This window comes from Tachysurus fulvidraco, chromosome 19 (genome assembly GCF_022655615.1).
Source record: "Tachysurus fulvidraco isolate hzauxx_2018 chromosome 19, HZAU_PFXX_2.0, whole genome shotgun sequence".
Classification (NCBI taxonomy): domain Eukaryota; kingdom Metazoa; phylum Chordata; class Actinopteri; order Siluriformes; family Bagridae; genus Tachysurus; species Tachysurus fulvidraco.
This window is the reverse complement of record NC_062536.1, coordinates 5,448,439-5,470,020: the sequence shown is the minus strand read 5'-3', so window position 1 is coordinate 5,470,020 and position 21,582 is coordinate 5,448,439. Positions and strand designations below refer to the sequence as shown.

At 39.5% G+C, this 21,582-nt stretch overlaps 2 protein-coding genes and 1 pseudogene across 7 annotated transcripts in view; 2 read left to right on the top strand and 1 right to left on the bottom strand.

Annotated features, from left to right (window-relative positions):
- Positions 1-21,582, top strand: part of LOC113647427 (forkhead box protein M1-like) — a 55,197-nt gene that overhangs the window by 31,419 nt on the left and 2,196 nt on the right. The window contains exons 1-3 of one of the 5 annotated variants that reach the window (XM_047803929.1): positions 17,872-18,024; positions 20,940-21,362; positions 21,454-21,518. The exons of the other annotated variants lie outside the window; for them this stretch is intronic. Of the exons in view, the coding sequence (XP_047659885.1) occupies positions 20,954-21,362; positions 21,454-21,518 (474 nt within the window). The 5' untranslated portion in view covers positions 17,872-18,024; positions 20,940-20,953. Of the gene's footprint in view, positions 1-17,871; positions 18,025-20,939; positions 21,363-21,453; positions 21,519-21,582 lie in introns of those variants that run through there. 5 annotated transcript variants of the gene reach the window in all.
- LOC113645599 lies at positions 6,577-13,049 on the top strand (annotated as a pseudogene).
- LOC113645606 (low molecular weight neuronal intermediate filament-like) lies at positions 13,221-15,600 on the bottom strand. 2 transcript variants are annotated; one of them, XM_047803932.1, is made up of 4 exons: positions 15,478-15,588; positions 15,006-15,130; positions 14,036-14,287; positions 13,221-13,581 (listed from the first exon to the last, which is right to left on the bottom strand). In XM_047803932.1, the coding sequence occupies exons 1-4, from the start codon at positions 15,583-15,585 to the stop codon at positions 13,491-13,493; spliced, it is 576 nt and encodes a 191-aa protein (XP_047659888.1). In that variant the 5' UTR covers positions 15,586-15,588; the 3' UTR covers positions 13,221-13,490. The 2 variants fall into 2 exon arrangements, with proteins under 2 accessions (XP_047659888.1, XP_047659887.1); XM_047803931.1 differs by having other exon boundaries at positions 13,222-13,576; positions 15,478-15,600.

Here is a 21,582-nt window from a genome sequence, read left to right as displayed (position 1 = left end):
AAATTCAGACTTGTCTAAAAATTTTAACACTATTTCCAAATTGATTTATCTAAAAAATTTGGACTTAACTGTCTGATTTAATGACCTCAAAAATTCTGAAGCAGTTGAAATAGCCTTTAGAAATAGTTTTTAATCATTCAGAATCAGAACTGTTTATTGGACATGGAACATGATTATTCAGTTGTAAATTCTTCAGTGGCAAATTATGTAGCCATGTAAACTCCCTGGAAAATTGTTGCAAGCCAAGCCAACGCGTCACCTCTTGATGTACTCTCTCAAAGGTCTGCTATGCCCTGATCTGCCCTAGTAATGGGCCTCCTCAAATTGTCCATTGTGTGTGTGTGTGTGTGTGTGTGTGTGTGTGTGTGTGTGTGTGTGTGTGTGTGTGTGTGTGTGTGTGTGTGTGTGTGTGTGAGGAAGAGGAAGACTTGGCTGCTTTATTATCTCAAAGTTCATGGGACATTCTGTTTTTTACTACCAGATACAAAATACGAATATTTGTTGTTTGAATATTTGAATATATTGTTGAATATTTTGGCACAAAAATTCTTCCATACCTCAAATTCAATTCAGTTCAGTGCATTTAACAATTCACATTGTCTCAAAGCAGCTTTAAGGAAGTATAGAAACAGAAGAATAATAAGAATAAAAATAAGAATAAAAAATAAATTAATTAATACATTTATAAATATTATCAATATTTAAAAGGTAAAATACTATATATCTCTAACATCTATCCCCACAATACCCATTCATACCTTGAAAACAGAATGCACATATTTTTTTATTAATTAACAATCATTTATACCGAAGAATAGAGTTGGACATTTTGATTGGCAAGGTCTTAAAGAGAGTCTGTGTGTCTGACTAAATAAAAAAAGGCATACGTTTAGTGACCATTTCTTATCATAATCTCTTCCTCTACATCTGCTCAGACTCTTCAGTTACTACTATTTAGAATAAGGCTATGAGCCTTGTTTCAATGTGAGCACAGCATGAGACAGGAATACAGCATAAAGCTCCACATCTCTGTGCCTTGCTGGTGCAGCTGCACAGTATCTTTTTTAGAAAACACACACGCACGCACGCACGCACGCACGCACGCACACACACACACACAGGTTGATAGAAATACATTTGCCGAAACATCTCTCCCTTCTCATGTCATGAGCACAGAAACATGAATGTTTATTTTGATATATATGAATGTATATTTTGGCTATGATCATATTCTTTTATGATGAAACTGTCTGAAAATGTCTGCTCTGTCTGCTGCACTCCACCAAAGCATCTTTTCACAAATTAGAAAAATTGCGATTTATCAGTTGCATTTACATTGACAAAATTTTACATTTGTCAACATATGAAGCCCACATGAATGAATATATTATTTGGAAACCTTGTGATAGATGGTTTATATGAAAGGCTGAGACTTTGCAGTAAGATGCTTTGCAGGAAGACCTCCTAATGTTTGTTGTGCTTCTCTGTTTGAACAGCTGAACGTTTATTATTCAACAATCCAAAATAGCTGACAGACAGACAGACAGACAGACAGACAGACAGATAGATAGATAGATAGATAGATAGATAGATAGATAGATAGATAGATAGACAGACAGACAGACAGACAGACAGATAGATAGATAGATAGATAGATAGATAGATAGATAGATAGATAGATAGATAGATAGATAGATAGATAGATAGATAGATAGATAGATTCCTTTCTGCAAGGAAACAGAAGTACTTTACTTTTTTACATTATTGTACACTTAGTGTTAAAAAAAGAGCTTTGAATATCTGTGATTCTGTAACGAAGGCAAAAAAAACCTCATAACAAAACAGGTACTACTACAATTGAGGCCAAAATTATTAGCCCCCAGGAATTTTGGAACATTTTCCTAAAGATTGTTCCAATGATTGCAGCATTGATAAAACTTGATATAATCAAGTCAAGTCAAGTCAAGTCAAGTCAAGAAGCCTTTATTGTCATTTCAACCATATATAGCTTTTGCAGTACACAGTGAAATGAGACAACGTTTCTCCAGGATCAGGGTGCTACATAACACAAAGACAGGGCTAAGGACATGTAAGTAGTCTTAGATACATAAACTGCAACTGTGCAACCTGGTGCAAACAGTGCAGGACAAGACAAACAAGACAAACAAGACAGTGCAGGACAAAAGACAGTGCAGGACAAAAAACAGTGCAGACAAAGTTACAAGACAATACAAAAAGTACAAAAAATGCAATACACAAAAGACAATAAACAGTAACAGAAACAGCACCGGCCGACCAGTGTACATACTGAATGTACATATTGAATGTTCAAACAATGTTTCGTGCAGTAACATTAGAATGAACACAGTTTCTTAGCAGCAGGTCCTTTGGATAATATATAGAGTTGTGCAAAAAACAGCAAATGACTGAAATATTGTATAGTATGTGTGTAATGGCTGAGATATTGTACAATATGTGCAAAAACAGCTGAAATGTTAGACAGTATGTGCAAAAACAGCAGAAAAGTGTGCAAAACAGTGTGTGTGTTTTGTGAGGGTCTGTGCAGTCAATACAGATGATGTGTGTGTATGTTGTGCTCAGTATAGTACACTTCAGTTATTGAGAAGTCTGATGGCTTGTGGGAAGAAACTGTTACACAGTCTGGTCATGAGGGCCCGAATGCTTCGGTACCTTTTTCCAGACGGCAAGGGGGGTGAAAAGTGTGTGTGAGGGGTGTGTGGGGTCATCGACAATGCTGTTGGCAATGCGGATGCAGCGTGTGGTGTAAGTGTCCATGATAGAGGGAAGAGAGACCAAATGATCTTCTCCGCTGTCCTCACTATCCGCTGCCGAGTTTTGCGATCCGAGATCGTACAGTTCCCAAACCAGACAGTGATGCAGCTGCTCAGAATGCTCTCAATGGTCCCTCTGTAGAACATGGTCAGGATGGGGGGAAGGAGATGTGCCTTTCTCAGTCTTCATTGGAAGTAGAGACGTTGCTGGGCTTTCTTGGTGATGGCGCTGGTGTAGAGTGACCAGGTGAAGTTCTCCGCTATATGAACACCAAGAAATCTGGTGCTCTTGACGATCTCTACAGATGATCCGTCGATGTTCAGCGGAGAGTGTTCGCTCTGTGCTCTCCTTAAGTCCACAACCATCTCTTTAGTTTTGTCCACATTCCGAGAAAGGTTGTTGGCTCTACACCCGGCAGTTAGTTGTTGCACCTCCTCCCTGTATGCTGACTCGTTGTTCTTGTTGATGAGACCCACCACAGTCGTGTCATCTGCGAACTTGATGTGATGTGATGTGATGTGAATATGATTCGATCTGTGCATTGCTGCACAGTTGTGAGTCAGCAGAGTGAACAGCAGTGGACTGAGCACGCAGCCCTGAGGGGCTCCAGTGTCTAGTGTGGTGGTGCTGGAGATGCAGTTCCCGATCCAGACTGACTGAGGTCTCCCAGTCAGGAAGTCCGGGATCCAGTTGCAGAGGGAGGTGTTTAGTCCCAGCAGGCTCAGCTTCTCAGTCAGGTGCTGAGGGATGATTGTATTGAATGCTGAACTAAAGTCTATGAACAGCATTCGTACATAAGTGTCTTTATTGTCCAGATGGGTGAGGGCTAAGTGGAGGGCTGTGGCAATGGCATGGGGGTGGTAGCTGGGTCTTGATGTGCCTCATGACGAGCTTCTCGAAGCACATCAAACATTCACGAGTGCTATAGTTTTTGGCACATTTTGGAATATAAAATACATTTTTAGGCTTGCTTTATATGAAATATAGTGAAAATGGGGTGGTCAAAAATATTAGCCCCGTGTGAATTTTCGCTTTCAAAACACACCTTAATTAATCAATCAGCTTTCAAAATACACCTCTGCAGTCAGTTGGCTTCCTAACAACACCTGGGCATTCAATCAGCATAAAAGGACTCCAAGGAGCAGGGCACTTGATCACATTATTGGGCGAGACTACTTTTACTCACCATGCCAAACACAGGAAGACAAAGGAAATCAGTCTTGAGCTCAGAAAGAAGATAATGGAGGCTCATGATAATGGGGAAGGCTATACTGCCATTTCCAAGTGTTTCACAGTGTCTAGAACCGCTGTACGTTGCATCATTGGCAAGTACAAGGAGACAAATTCTGTAAGAAACAAACCTGGGTGTGGTCGTAAGCACAAGATTTCAAGAATTCTGGAGAGGAAAATAGAGATGTCAGCAAGATGCCCCAGACATCTGCCAAGATGATTGTTGCTGACCTGGCCTCTTCTGGAGTTGATGTTTCAAGGAACACAGTTGTGAGGGCTCTTCATCGTGGTGAGCTTCAGGGCCATCGTCCCAGAATAACCCCTTTACTCAAACAGCAGCACATCACAGCCAGACTGTGGAAGGTAAAGATGAGTTTTGGGAGTCTGTGCTTTGGTCTGATGAGACTAAACTGTAACTGTTTGGGCACATGGAGGTTGCTTATGTTTGGCGAAGAAAGGGTGAGGCCTTCAACCCTAAGAACACAGTTTCCACAGTTAAAAACCCATCAGTGGGGGTTAAACTGGAGGAAAAAGTTACCTGAACAGGTAGAACTGGCTTACTTATGCCTAATGTTCAATAGAGATGACTTTCTGCAAGGAAACAGAAGTACTTTATATTTCATGGGGATTATTGTACACTTAGTGTTAAAAAAAGAGCTTTGAATATCTGTGATGCTGTAACGAAGGCAAAAAACCCTCATAACCAAACAGGTACTACTACAATTGAGGCCAAAATTATTAGCCCCCCAGGAATTTTGGAACATATTCCTAAAGATTGTTCCAATGATTGCAGCATTGATAAAACTTGAAGTCAAGTCAAGTCAAGTCAAGTCAAGTCAAGTCAAGTCAAGAAGCTTTTATTGTCATTTCAACCATATATAGCTGTTGCAGTACACAGTGAAATGAGACAATGTTTCTCCAGGATCAGGGTGCTACATAACACAAAGACAGGGCTAAGGACATGTAAGTAGTCTTAGATACATAAACTGCAACTGTGCAACCTGGTGCAAACAGTGCAGGACAAGACAAACAAGACAAACAAGACAGTGAGGGACAAAAAACAGTGCAGGACAAAAGACAGTGCAGACAAAGTTACAAGACAATACAAAAAGTACAAAAAATGCAATACACAAAAGACAATAAACAGTAACAGAAACAGCGCCGGCCGACCAGTGTACATACTGAATGTACATATTGAATGTTCAAACAATGTTTCGTGCAGTAACATTAGAATGAACACAGTTTCTTTGCAGCAGGTCCTTTGGATAATATATAGAGTTGTGCAAAAAACAGCAAATGACTGAAATATTGTATAGTATGTGTGTAATGGCTGAGATATTGTACAATATGTGCAAAAACAGCTGAAATGTTAGACAGTATGTGCAAAAACAGCAGAAAAGTGTGCAAAACAGTGTGTGTGTTTTGTGAGGGTCTGTGCAGTCAATACAGATGATGTCAGTGTATGTTGTGCTCAGTACAGTACAGTTCAGTTATTGAGAAGTCTGATGGCTTGTGGGAAAAAACTGTTACACAGTCTGGTCGTGAGGGCCCGAATGTTTCGGTACCTTTTTCCAGACGGCAGGAGGGTGAAGAGTGTGTGTGAGGGGTGTGTGGGGTCATCGACAATGCTGTTGGCATTGCGGATGCAGCGTGTGGTGTAAGTGTCCATGATAGAGGGAAGAGAGACCCCAATGATCTTCTCCGCTGTCCTCACTATCCGCTGCAGGGTTTTGCTGACCTGGCCTCTTCTGGAGTTGATGTTTCAAGGAACACAGTTGTGAGGGCTCTTCATCGTGGTGGGCTTCAGGGCCATCGTCCCAGAATAACCCCTTTACTCAAACAGTAACCGAAGAAAGGGTGAGGCCTTCAACCCTACGAACACAGTTTCCACAGTTAAAAACCCATCAGTGGGGGTTAAACTGGAGGAAGCCCCTGAAGCACAGCTACAGCATGTGCAAGTACATTTTTATTGTTAGGGAGAGAAAAAAACAATTATTATAACATCAGGGCTCTCATGTCTTGAAGATAGGCAAGAGTGACATCTCCAACCCCAACCAACACCCATACTACCAATTTTTTTGTGTTTGGTAAGATTCACTGATCATAATTTAACAAATACAAAGTATTTATTCAATTTACATTTATTAATTTGTGTGTGTGTGTGTGTGTGTGTGTGAGATCATGACTTACTCTGTGCTCAAAGTGATGCTGAACAATTCCAGGATTTGCTTTTTTTCATTGGTTGTTGCGTTAAATCTTACCCAGATACAATAGTGCTATTTTATGATTGGCTATTGTGTAGCCTCTTTTTTTGATTGGCTGATAAGTGGCGGGAGAGCGTGACAAAAGACCGATATGAGTGACTTTCACTCTCAATTCGTGCCAGTTCTGAGGTCCATTAAGACATTATTAAGGTTATGAAGAAATAATGTGGACTAAAGTATCTTGTTTTGCGCATGCGCGGTAGATTGTCTCGCCACGCATGCGCGGTGCAGGTCAGCATCATCACTACCTAATCCGAGCCTCCAATACCGGAAGCAGAAATCAGACTCCTTTAGATCTCTGTTGATGGACTTTTCGACTTCCATAAACGCGCCCGTCAAATCTGCGTGAGTATCAAAACAACACAAAACAAAAGACAGACTTTATGAAAAATTACAGAGAGAGAGAGAGAGAGAGAGAGAGAGAGAGAAGCAGTTATAAAAAAAACCTGACTTTGTGTTTATTTATGTTTACATGACGTAAGTTACTTAAAACTGCAGTGATTGTAATGTTGTAACTCCACCAGTCTGAGTGTAATTATGTGTCATTCAGATACTAAAACTAATTAAGTCTTTCTTTCTGTAAGCTGAAGCTGCACTCAGCAGATCTGTTACCTTTTATAAATATCCACATTTTGTTTAAACACCAGAAATGTAGAAAACAGCAGCAGAATTACTGAGTTAATGAAACCGGATGATAAATTAATGAATAAATGCCTCTTAGTTATTTTGTCAAAACTATGATTGTATAAGTGTTGTTCTGTTTGTATAAGTTAAAATTAAATTTAAAAAAGTTACCTGAACAGGTAGAACTGGACAGTTATGCTTAGTTATGCCTAATGAAGTTTAATAGGTTCAATAGAGATGACATTCTGCAAGGAAACAGAAGTACTTTATATTTCATGGGGTTTATTGTACACTTAGTGTTAAAAAAAGAGCTTTGAATATCTGTGATGCTGTAACGAAGGCAAAAACACTCATAACCACACAAACACTCTCTCTCTCTCTCTCTCTCTCTCTCTCTCTCTCTCTCTCTCTCTCTCTCTCTCTCTCTCTCACAGACATACACACACAAACACTCTCTCTCTCTCTCTCTCTCTCTCTCTCTCTCTCCCACACACACACATACACAAACACATACATACACACACTCACACAGACACAGACAGACTCACACACTCTCTCTCTCTCTCTCTCTCTCACACACACACACACACACACATAGAGGCCGTTAGACTGGAGGATTATATATAAGTACAATATGCTTGTGCAGGTAATAAATAGGTTGGACAAGTCTTTTGTGAACACAACTTTATAGGGAATGTTAAAATAAGACATTAATATAATTTTAAAGCATTAATAAAAGGGTGTTGTAAGAAACAAAAAATGTATGAAAATAAAACGATGAGGGTGAGGATCTTAATGAAGAAGTTTATTCCAGCATAGCAGTGACAAAATAAATGAAGTACTTTGTGTTCATTGGAGTAGACAAGAACACAGGACAAACCATGCTCAAGCTTTTTATACTGTTTTTCATCTTTGTGGTTTAAATAGGGTTTCCTTTAAAATGTGTATTGAATATTTTAAGAACTGAGTCTTCCTAAATGGCTGGGATACATCGTGTTGTCTAGCCGGATGTCTTTAAATGTTCATCATGGTCATGTACACCTTGGCTTGGTATTGTTACAATTGTTATCACCCAAATGGTCACTTTAAATGTTAATCACGGTCACGTAAACCCTTTGTTAGTGGCGGTCCCTGATGTCCTGCTGCCGCTCCCATACTAACAATTTGATCGAGTCTATTCATTTAGAGTTCTAAACACATTATATTATGATACTTAAGCCTTTTTTAGGAATTAGCTCTTTCCGATGTGTATCTTTACATCGGAATCTGTAATTTCTTACAGTATGTATGCCAACCATCTTTTTTGAACAATCAGAAATATAAATTTAGCTTTTATAAGCAAGAAACAGCGTTTTATTTTGCCCAGGAAAGATGTGTATAGATGTGGTTAGAACTATGTAATCATGGCAGGTGTACAGCCTGGATGCAGCCTTACAGGTTAAGCAGACTTTGGATTTCTTTAGCCATGGCACAGTTTGAGAAAGTATCCCAGAAATCTGCTCTCCATCCCAAACCAAGCGGACTGACATTGCAGTATGGTACAGCAGGGTTTCGCACCACTGCAAATCATTTGGACCACGTGATGTTCCGCATGGGTTTGTTGGCCACGCTGAGGTCTAAAAAAACCAAGTCCACCATTGGTGTCATGGTCACTGCCTCTCACAATCCAGAGGTGGGTAGTGTTACACAAACAGCAAGGTTTCTCTTTATGAAAAGTTGAATGTGTTTTATTATATGTATATAGATGACTGTAGACACATTTCCCTGTATTTCTTGTGTGTTCTGCTGCTCAGGAGGACAACGGTGTGAAGCTGATTGACCCAATGGGGGAGATGGTGACTCCAGCTTGGGAAGGCTATGCCACTGAGCTGGCTAATGCAGATCAGGAAGATTTGTGCAGTGTACTTAGGGATATCATTGGGAAAGAATCCATCGACATGAGCGAGGCAGCGAACGTCGTCACTGGCCGTGACACTAGGTATCTAACACGTAACACGTGCACTCTGTACAGTATTTATTATTCTTTTTCTTAGCAGATTAATAGTTTACAAACTGAACGGATATACGTTCTGCCACTCAGGCCAAGCAGCGAGAACCTGTCCCGGGCCGTGTTGGATGGGGTTTCCTGTTTACAAGGCCATAGTCATGGTGTGCTTTCAAATAAGTACAATTTGCTTTTCTTTAAACAGATCAGTGTGGTTCTAAAAAGCATTTTAATTTAGAATTTAATTGTCACATTCACAACGGTACCCAGTAAGATTACAGATGAGTAACAACATGCTTTATCGACTGTCTGCGGCATGAAAATAGAATAAATAATTTTTTTTTTTTTTTTAAATAAAATGATGATATAGAATTGCCTATACAACTCCCATTCATTTGATGGGTTAATAAATGTATTTATATTTTCACTTTTTCACGTTTGTGTGTCAATGTGTGTGTGTGTTTAAGACTACGGCCTGGTGACCACACCTCAGCTGCATTACATGGTTCTATGTCGCAACACCGACGGCCGCTACGGTACCGCTACGATACAAGGATATTATGAGAAACTCTCCAAGGCTTTCATTGAGCTCACAAAGAATGTAAGATTTCAAATGTTCATATGCGACAATTGGAGTGTATTTGCAAGGATTTGTTGTAGACTTCCTCGACATTTGACACTCAGAGATTTATTAGTTTGGCATAATGCACTTTAAGCATAAAGCTTTTCCTGAACCTGACCGTGATACTGACAAATATAAGCTAGCTGTAGCTGTTGGAGTAAAGGCAAACAAAATGCATGCTAAAGTCTAACTTCAGCCAAGTTTATCTAGACTGACACGCACCATCTCATGCCTGCTCTCATCTCTCACAGGCCCCGAAACGCACGAATGACCAGAAGAGGCTGCTGGTGGATGGGGCCAATGGGATCGGAGCATTAAAGATACGAGAAATAGAGGTGTTTCTCAAGTCCGAGCTGCTAGTGGAGCTCTTTAATGACGGCAGCAGCGGCAGTCTTAACTATCTGTGTGGAGCTCATTATGTGAAAGTGCAGCAGAAACCTCCACAAGGTATGTGACGGTGTTTAGTATTGTTTCACTACTGGCTCAAGTAATGACCAAAACACTCAGACACAGGAATTACAAAGTAGTTACAGCTGCTGAATGGAAGAATTTTACCTTCTGCTTGAGGAGGAATTTATCATTACCGGAAATGCAAAACCTATCCAAATATTGTACATAATGAATACTAATGCTATTAACATGGGTGTTTAACACCGTGCCTGTGGAAACACCTCCCGCTGTTAAGTAGCAGACTCCTCTTACTGGTTGCATAAATCATCTCACCAAATTAGGGAACAAATGAAATAATAAATTCTAAATTCTAATACTAAATAGGGAACTACTTCTGAAATTTGGGCACAGCAATTCATCCTCATAGCTTCACTCAATACATGAATGTTTATATATATATATCTTTCTCTCTCTCTCTTTCTCTCTCTCTCTCTCTCTCTCTTTCTCTCTCTAGGTATGGATATGACGGCGGGTCAGCGCTGCTGTTTACTATTACAAGGACTCTGCCAGACACTTCCATCTTTTGGACGGAGATAAAATTGCTACTCTCATTAGCACATACCTCAAGGAGCTTTTGACACAGGTAGAAACCACACACACGGTCATACATCCTGTACGAAACTTCCAAACCGCTCTTAATCGCATGAACTGAGATATCAGGAAGGGACAGTTGTATGCATAACTACAGTGTATTTATGTACATTGTCTCTGGATGCTGTGTCACTATAACATGCTCCCTAAGTTCTGTTTCAGTGACTAGGCAGGTCTGTTAACTATCAACCATAACATGTCAAATCTTTATCCTGACTTGTGACCATTGTGTGTTTGTTTGTATAGGCAGGGCTGAATCTGCAGGTTGCTGTGGTTCAGACAGCGTATGCCAATGGAAGCTCTACACAGTACCTTGAAAACGTCATGAAGGTGTTTTATCACATTATTTGACATGATATTTCTAAACAGTAATGTTGTAATCTGTTCCTTCAGGATTTCATGTTTTTTTGCTTTGTTTGTGTGTAAAGCTACTTGAATCGGTCAAATCCCAAGCACAGGATTCTTCTTTTAAACTGCTAGGAGTGAAGTCACATCTGTAATGACATTCTGTAAGAGCTGTACTCCTGAATGTTTGTGATAACGTCACACAACATGTTTCGGACCAAAGCCGCTGAAAATCTGCCGTAAATCTTGAAGTGTTCACCTAATAATGTGGAGTCTGTTTGATTTGTGCATTGATTTATACAACTGTGAAATTCTGAAGCAAGGACTGTATTAGTATTAGTATTATTACAGTGTAATATCTTGTTGCTACTACAAATCTTTTGCCTTTTAACCTTCGCTTTCAGGTTTCAGTGTGCTGTACGAAGACAGGAGTGAAGCATCTCCATCACGGCCATGGAACGGTGAGCGTAGAAACACAATGCCTACAACAATTGCTGTTCTTGATAAGAAGATTTTGAGGAAAGAGAAAGCTTAACATTAAGGAACGACTCCAGCTTGTAACAGCAGTTGTTTTTTGCTGGTGCGTTTAAGGTTCTGTTCAGTAAAAAAGCAGAGAAGATCCAGCAGCTAGCCAAAGACCCGAACGCAAGAGATGAGCAGAAACATGCAGGAAAGCTTCTGGAGAACACTGTGAACCTCATCAACCAGGTAAGCTCCTGGTGAACGAATAACAGAATTTAAACAATGTTGTCAGCTTTATGGCTTAAAAATTGTTCTTTGGGCGAATATTAATACTGAAACGGATAAGTTTATTTCTCTCATTTCTGCCACAGGCTACAGGTGATGCCATTTCAGATATGCTGCTGATTGAAGTGATTGCATGCTAAAGTCGCTAGTTGGCTATCAGAGGGATAACTGTTCAGGATTGGGATGTCATATACTCAGACCTGCCCAATCGCCAGCTCAAAGTCAAGGTCTGTGAGCCACTTTTCAGCACTTTGTGCTTCATTCCAGTAACATAATGTTGTTTCTTTAGGTACGTTCTAAAGAAGCAAACAACTTCTGAATAAAGAAAGGTTCAAGGGGTGAATACTTATGCACAGCACTGTATATAGAACAACTTTTGATGCATAATATGAATGGCTTTGTTCACTTTTAAAGTTCCTGTGAAGTACCTTTGTTCTGTTCTCTAAGAAGTCAGGCCGGAAGTTGAAGATGAAGTTGCCCCGCCCCCTTTTTAATAGCTTACCCCACAGCCCAGGCTAAGCCGTAATTGACAGAACATTTGATTGATAGATAACTTTGTTATGACTCTGATATTGTTGATATGATTATGTGTTTGTCCACAAATCGTTTCTTCCTGAATGCTGACGTGTAGGTTATAGTGTTTTTCCACTACAGGTAGCAGACAGGCGTGTGATAGACACAACACATGCAGAGCGTAAGGCAGTAACACCAGCAGGACTACAAGACTCCATAGATGCTCTGGTCAAGAAGTACAAACAAGCCAGAGCCTTTGTCCGACCCTCTGGCACTGAGGATGTGGTCAGAGTGTATGCTGAAGCTGACACGCAGGTACACACACTGTCACACACACGCTCCCGTCACACACACGCTTCCATCACACACACGCTCCCGTACCACACACTCTCCAGGTCACACACTCTCCCGTCACACACTCGTCACACACTCTCACACACGCTCCAGACACACACACACTCTCACATACAAGCTCCCGTCACACACGCTCCCATCACACACACACACACACACACACACCCTTCATACACCCTACACTGCATTCACGCTTCAGTCAAACACACTTCCCTATAAACACGCTCCCAATATCGCTGTCAAAAAAAATCACCCTTTTCTGCTCCATGTCAGACGTACAGTTACAGTTATATGAATGTGTGTTTGTGTGTACAGGAGAGCGTCGATGGCTTGGCACATCAAGTGAGTCTGGCAGTATATCGACTAGCTGGAGGAGTTGGAGAAGAGCCCAAGCCTTTAAAGTGATGCTGAGTGACATAAACACTACATTAATAGATGATCTTCTGATTTGATGCTGATGCTGCACTTCAATGTTTGCACTTTGCCTTCATGTTTTTATGAACTGTTAAAAGTTTAGTTTTTGTACTATGATATTAAAGAGAAAAGAAGAAATCTTTGAAATCAGCAATAAAAGATAATGATGTCATAATATTGTCAGATTGCTTTTTGTCATCGGGGCAATAACTTTCTGAGATTCAGGAACAGATGCTTTGCAGTCATGTTTATTTCAGGCATGTGGTTGAACAGAGCCAACAGAGGTTAAAAGCTAGAATACAGTGCATTAGCGGTTTAGTCTTCACACACCGGCACCATGAGGTGTTTTATTTGCGATATCAGTGTCACATCTCTGATACACAGCTCATTCTCCTCTTTACTAACAATCACTAACAATTAGAAAAGGAATAACGTGTATGTGTGTAAAGTCATCTAAGGTGATACGGAAATGTAAAGATCTGATGATGATGTAATAAAGAATGGCTAGTGGAGGGAAGAAATGAACACACAGTAGAGAGAGATCTAGTGTGAGGTCAGGTTACTCTTCTGTCTCGTCTGCTGCTCCGGAGATGGTGATGGTGCGCTCTTGTGTGTCTTTCTGGATGACGTCCTCGTCTGTCTTAACTGTTCTAAACAAAAGTTTGATAGCGTCAAGAAATGCTACACAGAATCATAATATGTGTCACGTATTAAATCAACAGGATGATCGGAATCGTTATTATATCTATTTTCACTTAGTTTAGTTCTTCAGTTCCCCCTTAGAAAGCACCATAAAATTTGTAGATGTTTCTTTGAAGACAAAAATAATAAGTAGCATCTTGCTCAAAAATTTTCACACCCCTGGGTCTTAGTGTATGGTGTTACCTTAACTTGAACTGATTCAGTTTGTCTTTAGAGCTTTATGTAAATATATGTGATGTGAAATAGGTTATTCAGGAGAAAAATACTTTTAAAAAAATGCTATTTTTTAAATGCAAAAAAAATCCGTAACATGTTACGTAACATAAACTTATGACCCCATCACTATATCATGGCTATATGAATGCATCCATGCTGTATGTGTGATCACCAGGATACTTTTACCTAATGAGGACGGTCTTCCTCTCTGTCAGTTCTACGGCCTGCTCGTGAGAGAATTCCTCCTTAGTTTCCTGGTTGCCATTAGAAGACTGCGATGGCTTGAAAGCCACTGCAGCTGCTCCACCAGCCGGTTCAGCCAAAGCTCCACTCACCCTCACCCCTGAGGTGCTGAGACTCGCAGAGATGCTGGCACTCATCAGAGACATGCCTTGCACCATTGTTGACAAACGGGAGTCCTCGCCTTCGATCAGCTTCCTGAAGAAGCAAAACAAACACCACTGATTTACTGTGGACACAATTCTCCTTGTCCTCAATATTGTTTTAAGGTGCAATTGTTAATATTTCTGTCATACTTTCATACAAAGTACAAGCATGATAAATAATAATTAACTGGATGAGAATACTAGTTTGTGTTTGTTTAAGTCTTCCATTAGTCATTTTAGAGACACTTGTGGAATCGTTATGGTAACAGTAGGAGCAATGAGGACGGAGCTTCATGAATGGAGTCGGATCAATGAGTTAAAAAAAAGGTCTAAAGATCCATCCTAATTCTTCAACTTACTGAAAATTCTGCAGTTAAAGTAAGTACTCTGTATGATTGTGTAGCAAAAAAAATACAGGACACTGGGACACACTGACACGTCATGTAATGGAAGAGAGCATTGTTGCCTAGTAACGCACACCCCCACCTCATACAAATTCCTCTTTGCATTTCAGCTTTTCTTTATTTATTTATCATTCATTCATTCATTCATTCATTTTCTACCGCTTATCCGTACTACCTCGGGTCACGGGAAGCTTGTGCCTATCTCAGGAATCAAGGCAGGATACACCCTGGATGGAGTGCCAACCCATCACAGGGCACACACACTTATTTCTTAATCATCTATACTTTATAATTTAATTGTTATAATTCCTTTATGCAAGAAACTGGGAAATATTAGCTGAAAACATGGCCACGGATTTACTCTACCTGTAGGTGGTGATCTCGATCTCAAGAGCCATCTTCACATTGAGGAGATCCTGATATTCTTTCAGCAGCAGAGTGATCTTCTCTTTCACTGTCTTCATTTCCAGCTTCAGAGCCTCGATACGGGGCTAAAAAGCACACCACCGTGAGCACGGATTAGCATCAATCTGCCTTAAAGCGTTCTGTTTTTTCCAAATAAAACAAATAGACTCACTCAGACGGTTCTGTTGTATCATGTACATCTCTCTCTCTTATTGTAATATTTAATGTGTTTCAAATACATCTGCTTTATTCTCATCTGTAAATCTTCTTCCTCCTTTCTGTATTTCTCTTGGTTGTCATGGATCTGAGCAAGTCTCATACCTGTTGTTAAGTGAATCCAGCTTCCGCTGTTTGTTCTGAATCTATGGACACAAACACAGATGGAGATGGAGATGAGATGAGAGTAAAGTATAGAGTAGAGAAATGTACTAACATCCTTCTTGTAGCCCACAACAACTTCTCTAATTCCCCGTACGGATTCCACATGTCTTGCTGATGCCTTGTTCAAGTCCTGGAATTTGGTCTTGTACCAGGCATCCATTTCCTGATGATGATCAGATAAAAGTAACAGACACAGAAGAAGAATCAGAATCAGCTTTATTGCCAGGCATGTTTTCACATGCGAGGAATTTGTTTTAGTGACATAATCTCCAGTGTAACAAAATGACATATGTAGTATAGATGAAAATTGTATGTACACATTTACAGGTGTGAATTGTGCAGTTTAAATAAACATATGAGTATACAATATACAATATATACAATTTGTATGTACACATGTGCAATTGTGAAATGTGTAGTTGAAGTAAACAGTAAGCATTCAGACAATATGTATGTATGTATGTACAGAGTGCAAGTATGAAATGTGCAATTGAGGTATACATAGTGCAAATATTAGGAGTTGTGTGTTCTATGGTGTTAATTGTTCATCAGGTGGATTGCTTGAGGGAAGAAACTGTTCCTATGTCTGGTCGTTCTGGAGCTCAGGGCTCTGTAGCCCTGATCAAAGTGCCACTAAGGAATGGAAGAGGAAAAAAATATTTAAGCAAAATTTATCCTGCAGAGATCACCGCTCAAAGCATAACACATTCAATCTGTGTTTGGGGTAAATGTTTTCTACCTGTAGCGATGGCGATGCTGTTGTACTGAGACACTTCGACTTTAGATACAGTTTCATAAATCTGAGCCATCGCTTCCTCGATTTCCTGAACAAGTATGTTGTTATGTTTTAAAATATGTTTAAAATAATAGAAATGCAGAAAATCATTCAGCTATCCATCCATTTTCTGTGCCACTTCTCCTACACAGGGATTACGGGGTATATGTAACAGCAGAAATTCGGTGTTTACTTGAAACAGCTAAAAGTTTGTGAATCCTCTGAAGGAAGAAGTTCAGACCTACTGAAAGAACACTAAACGGTTCGGCTAAGTAGTCCGTGTTAGGATCTCCTTGATTTGTTAACAAAACCGTCCAACAAACTCACAACGGATCGCCATGAACCAACTTGCTATCGTACTGCGCTATATCTAAACAAACACTGTAACAGATTTCCAACTAACACTGCAACCGATTGCCAACTAACACTGTAACACCGTCCCCTTTTATAAGCCCTACAGAGTCCCTTCTACACTACAGAATAATAGTAATACATTTAAATGTATTAGTCCATATAATGACTCGTGACTCAAACAAGTCTTCATCTCCTCATCCCCTCTCTCCCACTGTTAGACTCCATTAGATTAGTCTCAAGCTCTTCTGATGCCGAGTAATCAGCGGCAGTGAGCCTTCCTCAGCACAAGTGTATTCTCTTCTTTTATAGTGAGATGTAGAAATGTATATTTGCATTTATTTTAGCAATATAAATACATTAATGAAATGAAAGCACAAATTAAGGAGAGGAGATTATATATATATATATATATATATATATATATATATATATATATATATTATAACATAACTTTATTATTTATTCTAGAAGCCTGCACACCATGTTACAGCTGTTCATGTTTAAGATATGAAATGAAATGCTGGAGTAAATAAAACCAAAGAAACGGATAATAAGCCAATGTACTGACAGAGAGAATTGATGTAATTCCCAAGCGAGTTGAGCTTTTATGCAGAACTGCAGACGGCTTTTTTTTTTCTTTATAAGCTACACATGATCCGCCATTTCGGCGCCAGTGGTTTAAAAGAGGGCGGGGCGCATGCGCACTTCGCGGATCTTCCCTTGGATTGTAATGCCTGTGAACGTGATGACGTATTTTTGACAGTTGTTTCGCAGACTGCACTTCGTGTGCGAAAGAGTAGTAGTAGTAGTACATTGTGGAGTTGTATTTGAACAAACACACAAAATCTCGTATCTGTAAATTGTCGTGGCCGTAGATTTTGGGATCCGACTCCGCAAAAAACATAATTAGAATCAGAATCAGCTTTATTGCCAGGCATGTTTTCACATACAATAGTTCACATACAGTACAATAGTTTTAAATTACGCACAACTAAGTTAAAGTTTACACACAAATGCTTTGAATTACGTACGATTCTTATTGACAGTGTTTATATTCCATAGTTTGCGTCCATTCATATTAACGTGCTTGCTTACGTGTAAACGCGTGTAGTCACGTGTACATACAGCCAAAGTTAGCATTGAGCTAATAGGCTATGTAGCAGGATGACATGACATAAACAACAACAATCTCATTTTAGTTAATAAAACTGTAACAGATCAGTATGTTAGATTGGATAAGAAAACAACGGCAATGTGATCTAGCCATGTGCTGTAGATTAGTGCTGCTGTATCACATAGTTACAGTAACTACACAGAGTGACGTCACTGCAGAGCCGATAGTGCTGCTGTATCACATAGTTACAGTAACTACACAGAGTGACGTCACTGCAGAGGCGATCGGCTCTGCAGTGACGTCACTCAAAATCGGTGATCTTCAAGTGGAAACCAGTCCATAAAACTCTCAGACAGGTAGGTTATATGATTTACTTCAATTTCTCTCAACAGGTAAGTAAATATATAGAGAGTTTTATCCTGTTATCCAGAGGTGGGAAGTAACGGAGTAAAAATACTTCCTTACTGTACTTAAGTACATTTTTCTGGTATCAGTACTTTACTCCACTATTTATTTTTCGGACAACTTTTTACTTTTACTCATTACATATTTACACAAATATCTGTACTTTTTACTTCTTACATTTTCAAAACGGACTCGTTACTTTTAGTATTATTTCTTCTCATTGAGCGCTGTTTCCAGCCCATCATCCTATCATTGTGCGGCTTTTTCACCATGTGACTGGTGTACTGTATTATTTACTGGCTATCAGACATAGACTAAGGACAGCGGAGCTAACGAGCAGCACGCCTACAAAAGGAATGGCTAATGTTAATTCGGAGGGAGTCACCGATGTTAAAATAACTAACAACGAGGACATTCCTGAATACAAATGGCCATATATGAGGGAGTCAAAAATATATCGGCGTCAAAAATGATTCCTAGCGAATGCGTTACGAATTGTGTCACCCAGGGGCGGTTCTAGCCCTTTTTTAGGGTGGCTTCAGCCCACTGTCTGTAATCTCAGCCACTCGAAAACTATAAGTGTAATTCTTACTTTCATAAATAAACAATAAAAATTACAGTAAAATGCAGGACATGTCGTCGATGTGAAAGAAAATTATTTATCAGTTTGTCAGTTTGACAACAGTGCGTCTTCAGCTGTCTGCTTTATTTGAAAAGCACAGGTACGCGCAGCGTGCACGCGCAGTCAGAGCTGGAGGCGTTTATCTATAACGTTAATCGGCGGAAAGACGCAAAGACGGCAACCAAAAGCAGTGAAATTTCACTATTCTTATTACCAGAGTTGTCATATAATTATATAATATAAAACTCTTCTTGTTTTAAATTCTCAGTGAGGGCTAAGCACCCCTAAAGATGAAATCCTAGAACCGCCCCTGGTGTCAACCCAAAAAACAAGAAGTGCTTAATTTAATTAACACCAATTTTGTCATTTGTAAAACATCACAATAATTTTGAGTTGTTTTCAAGGATAGAGCTGGAATCTCCCTACAGTTTGGGATATGGCCTTGGTGATACACTTGGTATACATTACATTTCCAAAAGTATTCGGTCACCTGACCTTTTCTTCTATATGTGGTTGTTTTCTGATCTCATCCCTACTGAACACCTTTGGGATGAATGTGAACGCTGATTCCACCCTATACCTCACCTACATCAGTGCCTGCCTTTCGTAACACTCTTGTGGCTGATGAACACAAATATCCATCAGCACACTCCAAAATTATTTATACATATACATACATACATACACACACACACACACACACACACACACACACACACACACACACACACACACTATCTATATATATAAATATATATATATATATATATATATATATATATATATATATATATATATATATATATATATATAACATGACGTCCAGTTACCAGCATGACACTAAACAGGTAGTAGTATCGGCGACTTTTTACTTAAGTACATGTCAGAGCCCATACTTCTTTACTTTAACTTGAGTAAAAGAGTAGTCACTACTTCAACTTTTACTGGAGTCTTTTACAAAATGAGTATCTGTACTTCTACTTGAGTAAAGGATGTGTGTACTTTTGCCACCTCTGGTTATTACTGCCTTCGGTGTAGAGCCAAGCATTAGATATTTATATAACAGTTTGTCTAACCTGTGGGACTTGGGCATTGGACAAGAGGTAGGCTACTGAACATGTCTACGCTCTATGAAGTCCATAACATCAGGAGCTATGGCATAGAGCTCCCTGGTCCGGCTTGCTTGGAGGGGACAAGCTGTCCCTGTCAGTTTCAAAAGTACATCTTTCAATGGACAGAAACAGACATCTCTCCTCCCATGTTTTGGGTAGGGCAACAAGGATGCATAAACTCTCACGTCTTGGTGTTCTATATCTACATCAATTGACCTTCCTAACTACCAGTGGTTAGGAACCATGTCTAATAAATTGTAGCCATTTTGATTTTCCTCAGTGGTCAGCTGCCACTAAACTAAACTAAAAATAAACACTTTTATTTCAAAATTCTTGATAAAAATCATCCCTACTTTGAAGACAGTGTTGACACATAAAAGCTGTGACCACAGTGATTTCAACTTGTTTGCTGATTACTTAAAAAAAATGTAAAACTTACGAGGCCATGTGTTGGACTGCTGAATCCATCAACAGACAAAATTCAAAGTGGTTCCTCAGGGTTAAAACTGAGCAAAATATTCCTGAATTTAAAAAATATCTGACAGAGTTGACATGAATTGATGACAGATTTTGAAAGGCTTTTGTTAATGTATAAAATAATGTAATGTTCACTTTAAGTATTTTGTGATATTTTATTAAGTCATGCAATCAACCTCATATTCATATTTGGCCATTTTGGGCATTTTAAAACACTTTTATTTGCAGTTTGATACTGTGACCTCTACAGAGAACGAGTTCATTTGCATGGGCTTTCATAGTACAGTGCCGGTATTTTATAAAATTACTATGAAATAACATAAATATATACAAAACTAAGGGTCTAAACATACAAAGTCTGTCATATCCAAAGTTTAAAGCCTTTTTAAATGAAACAATTTGTTGTTTTTTAAGGCAAATTGTAACATTTTGATGGGGGACATGTTTTGTCCCTTATGTCAAGAATCAGTGATTTATATATTTAGAGCACTATAGGTTAATTTCAGCTGCTACTGCTGTTGGTTAAGTTAAGTTAAGGTCGTGGATTTATGGTGACGGTCCTTAAACATGTATCCACATTGAAATGTTGGTTTGATTTCTATGATAAAATGTGAGATAACCTTTACTTTGTTGTTACGTTGTGTGAATTATTCAGGTATCGAGTCTGCTATGAACAGGACGATGACGAGTCCCAGGAGGCCGATAATCCTCACGAGGAGGAAACGGCCGTTTGAAAGAAACGAAGCCGACGAGACGCAGAACAAATCTTCTACGGCGTCTGGAGCAGAATCCGTCTCTGCATCTGCACAAGACGGCATCCGCATTGTGGACCATCCCACTAGGCCGGAAGCACTAGTGGTCGTTGTACCAGAAACCGCCGGTCTTCAGAGCCTCCTCGATGCGCTGGATGCCAAGAGGAAGGAACGTGGTACTCCGGGGCCAAACAAGTTCATTTTTCTGAGTGGAAGATGTGGATCTGACGATGAAGTTAAAGCTCTGTTCCAGGCCACATCAGAGAATAAAAACCTCCTTCGACCTGAAGCAGCTGGAAATGACCAAACTCTACTAAACAGTGAATGTACGTGCTAATTTATACAGCGTATCCTATATATTATTCCTTCTTTATTCCTTAGTGTTTATTCAGTTGTTCATTCTGCTGTTTGTGTTAGTTCCAGTGACAAGTGCCAGTGACTCTGACAAAGAGAAATTCGATGGCTGCGTACAGCTCCAGGAGGTATCGTTTATATATTGTTTGTAGTCCTTTTCTAAAGCATCTTATTTCTCTGCACTCGCTAATT